Source organism: Protopterus annectens, chromosome 13.part0, assembly GCF_019279795.1.
Source record: "Protopterus annectens isolate FY-2018-M chromosome 13.part0, PAN1.0, whole genome shotgun sequence".
Taxonomy (NCBI): domain Eukaryota; kingdom Metazoa; phylum Chordata; order Ceratodontiformes; family Protopteridae; genus Protopterus; species Protopterus annectens.
The window spans coordinates 665,958,755-665,970,849 of NC_056747.1; the positions used below are offsets into that span (position 1 = coordinate 665,958,755).

General features: G+C 38.9%; 1 protein-coding gene across 1 annotated transcript in view; it reads right to left on the bottom strand.

Annotated features, from left to right (window-relative positions):
• Window positions 1-10,477, bottom strand: part of SCARF1 (scavenger receptor class F member 1) — a 509,524-nt gene extending 499,047 nt beyond the window's left edge. The window contains exon 1 of the mRNA XM_044054355.1: window positions 10,204-10,477. Within this exon, the coding sequence (XP_043910290.1) occupies window positions 10,204-10,310 (107 nt within the window). The 5' untranslated portion in view covers window positions 10,311-10,477. The remainder of the gene's footprint in view (window positions 1-10,203) is intronic.
• Window positions 10,478-12,095: the final 1,618 nt, after the last annotated feature.

The window sequence follows — 12,095 nt, forward strand, 5'->3', positions numbered from 1 at the left end:
GAACCTATCTCAACTCTCTCCTTGTAACCCTTTCCAGCTCTCCTTCCACAGGAAGTCTGGCATCCTCTGACAGTGGTGCCTCACTGTCAGCTTGGGTACTACTACTCACCTCTACCTTTGCAGTCACTCTGTCCAAGGGACCATCAGTACCCCCAAGCAGCTGTGGCTCACCTTCAGTCTCACTGCTATGGGGTAGATCCCTCCCTGAAGTAACCACCTCACCAGTCCTGGCTGCAAGTATGCAGTCCTTCTGGGTCTCCCCCAGGCTTCCAGACCCACATGCTTGTCTCCTAGCCTGACTGCATGTAACTGCATAAGCATATGGTACTGTCTCATCCAAATCCTTCCCTTTCAGGATATCTGCAGGATGGTAGTTTGGTACGCATGTTGTCTCAAGACAACCTACTAATGGCATTTTGTCTTTCCCACTTACTGGCTCCCTCACCTTTTGTTCCCCACCTTGCCTCCGTGGACACCTGTATGCCACATGGCCCCATTGGTTGCATTCAAAACATTTAACCCTAGCTCCTGGACATGTACCTGGACTAGTGGCTTCCCTTGCTACTGGCAGATTCTGTTGGGGCAGTCTTTGCTGCCCACCATGGGTTCCTTTAGACCCATGATCAGTATTGTGGGTCCCTTTCCTGGGCAGGGTTGCCCTGCTTGCCAGGTATAGGTCTCTCTTCTTCCCCAACTCATCTGAAGTAGCACATTGTCTATCAGCTAACCAGATTCTCATGTCTTCAAGCAAAGTGCTAAGGGCTTGTTCCCTTACCAAAAGGTCTGCCAACCCTTCAAAAGTGGTGACCTGACATCCACTCACCCACCTATGGAAATAAGTGCTCAGTTCAGCAACATATTCACACACACGTTCATCTGCCTTGCGTCTATGCTCACAAAACTTTTTCCAATACATTTCAGGTGTTAGCTTAAACAATTCTAACAAGTGATTTTTAACAGCAGTATAAACAAAACATGTAATGTCAGTCATTTTTGATAAAACAGTTACAGCTTTACCATGGAGTAAGAGGGTCAGGAACTGTACCAGAGCCTTTGGTCAGCATTATACTGTTTGCATACCCTCGCAAACATATGAATGAAACAATCAAAATTATCCCCCTCTTTAAATTGCAGAAGAAATTTACTGACCTTTTGTGCTTTTGGGGTCCAGTTACTCCCTTCCCCATTACCTCCATGACTCTAGCGAAGGGTCAGTATTTCCCCCTCATGCCTCCTCTGCTGCTCTTTTTCCACGGCTTCTATCGCGAAATGCCTGGCCTCCAACTCAGATCTCTTTAGCTCCAGATGGATTTTATGTCCTCTGCAGAAAGGTTGAGCTGTCCATTCTTCAAGGGTATTATATCTCCACTGCCAGTATGACTGTTGGTTGCTGTTTTCTGATGCAGCTGTAACCAAGGCTGCAATTAGGTCTGCCTTAGTAAGGTTTCCATGCACCAGTCCCCTAGCCTGGCACATCTCCGCCAGCTGGCTCCTTGTCAGCTTTCCATACTCCTCTGCTGACATGCTGCCTGCTCACCCTGACTAACTAAGCTAACAAAATAAATAAAATAACTGTGATCTGAACTCTTGAGTATTCACTGCGTGGCTGATTTAGAGTACAAAACACCTTCAAAGCTCACTGTACACAAGCTACAGGAATTCACTCTACCCACATCACTACAAGTCAATTATTATTTGCCGACCAATTAATATGTGGTGTGGATATCCCACTACTGCCAAACAATTAATATGTGACACCTGTGCCCTGGCCCAGCAATCAAGGAGCTTCAATCCACACCACTAACACCAGTGAGGGGCGTCTCATATAGGAGGAAAGGATAACAAATACACACAGTAAAGTGCAATTTTTTTTAAGAGCACACAGAGATCACAGTCAGTCTGGGGCTGGTCACTCCCTTGCTCTCCAGATCCCCAATAAGACTCCACACTGGCACAGCTATATGGTCCAGATCTCAGCCTAGTGGGAAAGCTAAAACCTCCAACAACCTCTCTGTCCAACCAGTGCTTCGTGTCCCTGCCCAAGTAGCTGACACACACACATAGACAGACACACACAGACATGTGTGCATGCACACACACACACACACACACACACACACACATGTATACACACACACACGCATACACACACACACACACACACACACACACACACACACACACACACACACTTTCAGAAGAGTTTATACAACCACACAGACACTCCTGGGGAAGGCTGGCACAGGTTCTCCAGCTGTGCCCCTTTTTCCCAGACTATACAGTAGTACCAGATGCCACCACCCACTAATATTTATCAGCTACTCAAAGGCCCTTAAAAGGGTGCCCAATTATTACTATGCAATATTATTATCCAATTGGTAAGTGTGACTAAACAGTCAAGGCTTTTTAGAGTGACTTGGTACAGGATCACTATATACCTGCAATGTACTCCAGAATTTAAATTATCTCTACATAAAACAGCCACAGTTAAAAGGGTTTAACTATTTAATAATAAATAATTAAAAACACAAGACAATACTTTTTACTACACAGTGCTAGTCAAGAGTTCAGAAATCACAGAGAAATACTTAAAATAATTCAGTAGTACAGTTCTGACATAACAGAAAAACAGTCTAATCTTTCTAGTTTCTAGCTATTTCTAAGAGAAAAACACAAGGCTAAGATAAACTTACATATAGAGCAAAGGCAGTGCTGAGCTGGATGGTCAAAACAAAAATGCTTAATGCTCTCTGATTCTCCCTGTTTTTAAAATCACATTCCTGGTTCACATTACATCATTCTTCACACTTCCCTGGGTTCCCAGGCTAACAGAAACTACATTTACATTCTTCACCTCTGGGCAGAAACCAGAGCAATAAAGGACATTTATGCATGCAAATTCTGGCCATTTACTCTGGCCTTAAAACAATAGCAAGAATTCCTTCACCTAGACAGGCCGGAGCCGACTTTAGATCAAAGGGTCACAACATGCTTTACTTGGTCAGCAGAGTGCACTGTTGTTACATTTTTTTTTCAGTTCCACATGTAACACTATTTTTACCTTTTAAGACAACAAGCCTGTGGTTTACATTAATATTTACAGATGGCAGACTTATCTCCAAAATTCTATCTGGCTAGGCTGGCAGCCTTCACTTATCTTCACCCAATCTTCACAGTAATGCAATGGGTAAACCTTAAAAATCAGTGGTCTGGTTAATGTAATTAACAAATTCCATTAACTCAGCTTCTATTCCCGTCCAGAAAACGCAAATATTGTCAAATAATGCCCATAGTATTTCCAGTCTGGCATATTCTGAGGAAAATACAGATTTCTCCTCCCAAACTGACAGGACGATATTGGCATAGGTGGGGGCACAACATCCCCCCATGCTTACCCCTTTGGTCTGTTTGAAGAACTCTCCTTCAAAAAAGAGGAAGTTATGTCTTAAAACTAAATCCATAAGGTCCATACAAACCAGACAGTTGTTCCTATCAAGCCTCTCATATTGGTGGAGGGCCTCCCCAAACCATTCCATACCATATTGATGCGGTATAACATTAAAAAAGTCTTGAATATCCAGAGTTACAAATGTCAGTGTTTCATCTTATAAGCCATCATTCACACTCCTCAAAATGTCCCAAGAGTCCTTTAGTATCCCCCTAGAGTGGTCCAAATGGTTTTCAACCTGTGGTCCAAGTACTTGGCCAAAGGCTATGTTTATGAACCAGTAGCAGCCACAATAGGCCTCAAAGGTGAGTTGCTAAAATATTACAATACAGAAGTTGGAAGGGTACAGGAAATTCAAGTCCACCATATATTGTAAGGATACCTTCTCCAATTCGTATCTTTATTTTACCAGTTTACATCCCTTTAGACAAAAAATATGTATTCTTAAGAGGCAGAGATAGAAAGTCAGAAACTAAAAGAAATGTTTCTCACTAGAAAGTACCCCCTAGATGAATTAATAGATGAAGTGATGAAGGAGGTACAAGATGGTAGATCTGGGAAATATGGTCCTATATTCGTTATAACAACTGAAGATAGGGGGGATACCACCCTAATTAAGGATGCCACAAAGGAATTTACCAATCAAAGGGGGAAGTTTTTCATGAAGTTTAGTACGGACACCTGGGGCATCAGTGATGTTATTTCCAAAAACTGACAGAAATTTGGGTGTTATTCTGATTTGGAAGTCATATTTAAAACACCACTTCAGTTCACCTACAGGAAGGTTGAGAATTTAAAAGACCTATTAGAGAACAGGAAGGTATTGTCTAACAGAAGGAGAAATGGTGTCTTTAAATGTGGGACTTGTTCCCAGTGCCCCTATATTGAAAATAAGGAGACCGTCATAGAGATAGTTATAGAAGCAAACACCTTTTCCAGTTGTCACAGTATGGGAGTTATTTACCTTGCTACCTGTGAGTACTGTGGGGCATTTTATATAGGTAAAATTACCCGAAAGTTAAAAAGGAGGATATATGAACATCTTAATGAAATAAAGAATCAGGATACAAAAAACACCCTCTATAAACATTCTTAAATTGCATTAACACTAGTTGGACTTTTTTTGTTTTAGAAAAAGTCAAACAGAACCCAAGGGAAGGTCCCTGGGAAAATAAGATAGAGGTAGGAGAACATTTCTGGCAGTTGGTATTAGAAGCCAACAGATCCCCATGGCTGAACGAGCACATCTCCATTGTCCCAATACTTAAGATGAGAGCTGCCAAATTGTAGGCTTCTTTAAGGGTACATCCACACTGGAAGGTAGTATTGTTCAGCAGCATTTTTGCATCACACATTATAAGTTTTATATATTTATATATTTTTATATTCACTGTTTTTAACTTCTTATTTCTTATTTTTACTTTCATGTTGTTTTATTATTGAAGTCACAGAATTTAGAAAGGGCTTATTACAACAGATAGCTGTTTTTATGTGACTTTAGATTTTATCTTGTAATGGAATTTATTCTGCTTGATGGAATAATTGTTTAATGGATTAATAAAATGATGATGGAAGGGCTTTTAGGGTACAAAAAGGAAGGTTAAGCAGTTTGCTTGTATCATTTGACAAAGTCTTTGGGGATGAAAATGTAAAGACGTTGTAGTGCGTTTATGGTCATTAAACTGCTGCCTGCCTGATCCACAGTCTTGTGCGTTTTTCAGACCTCCTGGTGTTTGGTGCCTTGATTTGCATTTGGTTTACTCTAAGCAAGCTACTTAACCAAACAATGCTCCTAGGTCACCCCTAAAAATGTATACTTGTGCCTGATAGGCAGGCTTACCTGCTTAACAAATAAATAGTATAAATAATAGAATGGCATTGATTACTATACATTGTGTATATGTGTTTCAGCTATGTTAAATTATTTTCAACTTATTGATCACTGAAGATTTCCTTCCTGAGCCCCTGCTGAAAATTAGTGTTTGTTCAATCAGGCAATCTCAGTAAATGAAAGGCAAATAGATACATCAATAACATTCCAGGACTTCTAGCATACAGTTAACATGACTCTCCAGGAAACATTTCCAGACTAAAACTGAAATGTGTTTGTGTTTTAATAGCTAGTAAACAGATAAGGGACAGAAAGGTAAACAATTTTAACAGATTCACTATAGATTTGTAAAAATGTATACAGCAGGCATTGTGACTTAGTGTTAAAAAGCACAGCTCCACAGACCAGATCCTAACCTATGATGATGTTATATGTGGTTTGCACATTCATTCTATTGCCAGTGCAGTTTCCTTTTTATTTATTTATTTTTTTTTTTTTTTGGGGGGGGGTTCTCAACTTGGTGGTTGGTTGACTATTCTAAACTATCCATATACATTTTATTTATCCTTGCTCTTTTGGCCTGGGTTGTGAATGGGAAAAGGGTGCATGATGACCACTTAACAAATAAATTAAATTAAAGCAATATACATAGACAGAAGAAAGAAAGAGGTGATAAATATACATTAGTAGAAGTTAAGACCAGACTTAAAATGCCTGATTTTGTGTATATTTTTTACTGAGAAAGTTCCACAGAAAGGGGGCTATAGCGTATGTGTTTCAGCTGAATCACATGACATACCCTAGTTTTCAGCTATGCTAGACTTAATTGCAAAAGTAGAAAATACATTTTTTACTACATTGTTGTGAGTTTCATAGTGCCAGGTTTCTACACTTATCTGGAGAGTTGTATAATGTTGGAGTTTTACTAGACACAAAAAACACTGGATACAGTAGTTTCAGCAGTTTCATAGCTCTTTAATCAGCATCAAACCACCAGGCTTTACAGCCCACACTTAATACCTTTACTCATTTATTTATTCATTTATTTATTGCATTTGTTGACTAGAAAAGTCCAGCTGGACAAGGACCCCTTTTCATTGGAGGCCCAAGGAGAAAAGCTCTAAACAAACATTTTAGGCTGCATGATAAAAAAAGAAAAAAAAGAAACATTACAGTGAAGAAAACAAAGGCATATAGACAATGTGTTAGCTGTACAGTTATGTATATAGTGCAAACTACTTTCTACAATGTATTTGCTATACATAAGGTAATCATCTTAGTGTACAAAGCATTGCAATTAGGTTAGGCATTTTACTGTGCTGTGCATAATTATTATTCATATTAGCCTGGAGTTTCACATGTGCAAAGAAGTGTCTTATTAAGATGTTTGAGCTTTAAATTAGTGTATTGTTTCAGTTTGTCTTATGCAGCGTGGTAAGCATACAACCTTTAAGCCATGATAAGGACTTCTAAACTGCTAAGATGTTAAAAGCCCACCTTTACGATGCAGACCTTTATGTATTTGATGGTACAATGTGATCTGCAGAGGTATTATAACCTAGCAAAGAGCTCTGATATGCATGTTGGGGAGATGTTCACAGCCTAATAGAGCTTTGTTTCATGTTGGTAAACCATGCAGTACAGGAGTTTTATGCCTTGTCAAGTCAGTACAGGAAGGTTTCATCCTTGCAGTGTAATGTTTTACAGCTGGACTGCTATGAGTATTGAGTTTTGTAGAGGCATCTTATTATCAGTGAGTTGTGCAGTGCCAAGTATTTATAGGCTGGCACTCAGTTTTGCAGTTCAAGCGTCTTACACCCTAATACTTAAAATGCAGTGTAAAGGTTTTACAGCCCAGAAGTGAGCATGTATTTTTTTATTTATTTGTACTTTTCACCAAGACAGCACATTAATCCACATGTATATTTTTCAAACTCAGTCCAAGAACACTGTCTGGTTAAGTGACATGCTCAGAGTTACAAGGTAGGCTACTGGAGGTAGAAGGAATCAAACCCTAGATCATAGGAAGCAGCTCGTTAAGAGCTCACAGCCCTAATCCTCTGTACTAACTGACAGACCACAGTAACATGAATATTACAATATAACAGTAAGAAATTAATTGCGGATGTTTTTGAGCCTGACAAAAAGTCAAACAATATTAGTTAGGAACACCAGCTTATACTTGGGGTTGCTTTATACAGCAGAATGGGTTTTATAGCCAGCATTGAGTTTAGATATGCACAAGTTTTACAAGATTGCAGTGAGCCATGTACTATGTGGCAATACACTGATGCTTTGTCATGCACTGGTTTTATAGTCCCAAACAGAGCAGTGTAGAGTAATGATTTTATAATCATAGTGAGTCATGTAAAACAGTGTTTTTTATTTCCTTACAGTGGGTCATGCTGTGAGTGGTCCATTATAAGATTATGTTTTGTCACATACTAGTTTTACAATTATACAGAAAGATGTGTAACGCAGTAGATTTATAGACAGTAGTGAGTCATGCAGAATAAATGTTTTATGGCCTAGAAGTGAGCACTGATGTGTTTAGGTGGTGCCTGTCAGCATACAATGACTTGTGCAAGTGTAGCAGGGATTTTATAGCCTGGCTACAACGGCGCAGAGCTGACAGTTTTTATAACCATGCAGAAGTTTACAAACACTTATTAATGCATGGTATGCTATGGATATGAGCCCTGGAGGTGACATCATATTGCTAAGGTTTTAAAGAGTGCCACTGTGTCTAAAAACACTGGTAATGTACAGCCCAGCACTGGAACCTGAAATGCTGCATACCGCAAGGCTTTGTAATAATATGCAAGGCACTACTTTTTAGCCTAGCCCCGAGCCTTGAATAGTGAGAGTATCACATTCTGATAGTGAATCTTACCATGTTGCACCATGGCAGTAAGCCTTAAAGTTGGTGCTACAGCCTTGGGATGACATTGAATGGGTGATGTTTTTACAGTTTGCAGTAAACTTTGAAGTCCTGGAACCTTAAAGCCTGAGATAAAACTTGAAAAGTAATAAAATACTGGGCACTACACAAGTTGTACAGCCCAGTAGTGAATTTCAAAACACTGGGATTTATAACAAAGATAAAAAAACGCTACATTAAAACATTACATTTTAACATACAGTCAGGCAAAGAATTTTTTTGTTTTTTTTTTAATGGCTGTCCAGAGGATCCTTAATGTCTTCTGCATGTTTGTTTCACTGACCATCAGGCAAAGAGCTTTTTTTTTTTTTTGGTTGCCAAGATATTAAGGGATCCTTAATGTATTCTGCATGTTTGTTTAACTAACTGTCAATTTATCTAGCTGAGAGCAGGGAAGACTAGTTGATACATGCAATCATTTTATGAGGGTGATGAAGGCTTACACAATGCAATCAGAGTTTTATGATCTGGAAGGAAGCCTTTAAGTACTGGAGTCTTTAAGCCTGCCAATAAACTCTGAAGTGCTGACACTGTACATTGTGCACTAAGTCCTGAAGTGCACAAATTTCGTAGCCTGGCAAGGAGCCCAGAAGTACTGTGTCTTTGCAGGCCAGCAGAAAGCCTCCAAGTGCAGTAGTCTGGCAGTGTGATTTCTTCTGGCATTGTATATCCTGTAATAAGCCTGAAGGTGCTGGGGTTTTATAGAATGGATACACATTCTGGAGTCTAAGATGTGCTAAAGGTCTTTTGTGCTTGTGTTTTGATATCATGGCAGTTTGCCCCACAGTGGTGCAGTTTTTCACCCTGGCTGTATGCAAAGTAAAGCATTTTACTTACTCATTTTTTTTCCTGTGAGTCCTACCCATAGTCTGCTTACTAGAAATACACAACTCTTCATACCAAAGAGTCTACTATATGGGTCCATCTATGTGCATTTAAGATTTATGGGACACCAGCAAAGTGCCCAGTTCCATCACATATCAGTCTCTCTCTTTGTCTCTCCATGCCTGGACTGATTTTCTACAGTGTATATATAACCCATTAAGGTAAGGGCAGATAGTGGGCATATTATGATAGTAATAAAACATCACTGCATTAAAGGTACATTATAAACTCTTGACAAACCTACAGATAACAGAAGCTCATGTCCATGCCAGAGAAGTACTGTAGTGGGCCTAAAGTAAGTTTATAGGTGCCCTGTGGTCACAAATTGCATCTGTATACTCTCTGCAGAGAGGAAAACCACAGCAAAGAATAGGAATGTGAATATGCATGACCCTAGGACACAGTAATTTGTGTACAGTCAGTCGCTTCAATCATGTGATCCTTTGCCATTTTATACACAGTTGTAAACCAAATCACAACAACTTCAAAAAGCAGGCTTAGAAGTTAAAAGGTAATTCTTTAATGAAAAAAGTGTACTCTCAGGTTATATTATATATTACCATCTTATATTTATTTTTATTTCCAGTGCTGGCTTCCAAAATGAGAGCTCTGACTGCAGTTTGAGTACTCAAAGTGTGGGCTGCCAGATTATGACTCTTCAGAAGTTTTGCAATTCAAACTAATATAATGAACTTAACTGAACCTTTTAAAAAGTGAAAGTGAAGTGTCGACTTAATAGTAATGTTTTCTGACACAGATAATTCCTAGTTGAAAACTTGCTAGTGGTTCTAATATACCGCAAGCAGAAATAATAAGCCAGTTTTCAGGCAAAACAACAGTTTCATCTACAATGTAAAGCCCACCTTACTTGGCACAATAAAAAGCTACATTACATGACAGTATTTATTCTTATTCTTATTCATTCTGGCTTGTAGCTGTATGTATAACACTACCAGGTGCACTAATGTTTGTTTAAGTTTCTTTTGCTTAAGATCATGTGCAGAAAGGATCCTCTAAGACTGGCACACTTCGGCAATAATCAAAGTACAGATACATAGAATATTGTCAACAAAACAAAGACGTTCTAAGTGAAGTTACCTGGGTGACTGGCAGACATTTTTTCCCTTTGGATCCAGTTTCTGAATGGAAGAGGTAGAAACCCAAGAAGGAAAACTGAAGTAATAAAGAAATGTTAAAGCCAACATCCTGGTCCAGAGGAAAGCTAGAAGGGTGAAGTCCAAATTTACAGTACCGTATCTTTGCTTAACAGAAACTTTCCCTATTTCTCGTATGCTTGATTTTCTCCCTGTGTTGTTCTTAGCATCTGCATCAGTTGGTTTCTGTTTGTTCCCTGGTTTCCTCCTCCGTTTTTCCTGAGGAAATGAGGAGGGAGAAGGCTAGTTCCTCTCATTCAATATGACACAAACAAATGCACACACATGCTCTCTCTCACACACACACACACACACACACACACACACACACACACACACACACACACACATATTAGAATAAAGCATAACTAAATCAAGATGCCAGAAGTGTAATTAGCCAGGGATAAGGACAACATAAATTAAAATAAAAAAGTTGAATTCCAGGAAGACAAATCATTTAATATAGTTCCCCTTCAGTAGTGTCTTATTTTAGGAGGTCATTTCGTAACACTCAAATATGCCGTAACTGTTCCCAAAAATCTGTCTTAGTTTTCTTATTTTTTTCCTAATTGTCACTAAAGCTTCTGAAAGACTATTGTTGAGATGCCCACATTTTGTTTTATGGCTTAATTCCCCTCTCTAGTTTTGTGCATTTTGATGTGCAGCTCACTTCTGCTCTCTAACTTTAATTACTGCGTGAACTTAGCACAGAGTATGGGTATGCATTGTGACCAACATACCTTGCACCATCTACCCTCTGCTTACTCTTTTCTTGCGTTTTCTCAAGTTATCATCCAGGAGACAACTGTAACATTGTTGACAAGCATTTTACAAGTGGAAGAAAACTTGAGTGACAAAAAAGTAAACAGCTCCAAACTGTTTCCTGTCAAACATCCACAGCACTAAAATGGAGGGAGGTGCAAGAACCTTAATGGAATATAGAGTTAATGATAGTTATGACAAAGTATTATAGTATAATGAATGAAAATCTGTTCAAACAGGATAGTAAAGCATAATTTAATGAATTTTGCAAAAAAACATTAAAATAATATAGGGTTAATTGTAAGTTCTTAACTAACTGTGATGTATTTTCAGGCTAATGTATATAACATATAGACTAAGAACTTTTAAGTAAATCAAGACATTTTCTGAGTGGAGTAGCACTAACCCAGAGTGGAATCTTGAACAAAATTACAGCTGTTAGGTTCATTACCAGTAGCCAAAGATTCATGAACAGCTACATTAAGTGCACACAATTTGTATTCAAGAACATCTCTACCACATTTTTTGTGCTTTCTATTCAGAAAGATTATGCTAAGTGTGGAAATCTTTATGAATCCCCCTTGATATTTAACACTACAAGAAAATCTGTTGGAAAATTAAAATTAGGAGGAAGAAGGTGTGTTATGCACGTGTTGCCTGTTCACTCAGAACGGTGTACACATAGTGCAGATGTTAATGAATCCCAGGGTTGATCTTTCTGTTACCACCACTACTGTCAGTGTTTTTGTTGTGGCAGCAGTCATTTATAGCTTATACCAGCTTGCTGCACAAGACTAACATTTATTCCTGAACCAGAAATCTTGTGTTCTGTTATTCACAGAAATGACTGAGTGCACCACCAGACTCTAACATGCACAGATGAAACTTATGACTGCAAAACACTTCTGCCTTTTTTATTTGTTCTTTTATTTCTGGGAAGAGTTGTAAACTTATTTCTGTGCGTAAAGACTTGCCATTTTTTTCTCTACACCTTAGTTACTCATTCCACAGTGGGGGCAAACCACGGAGTCAGAGTCACTTCTTTCACTGCTGGTTTTGCCAGGGGCTCAGTAA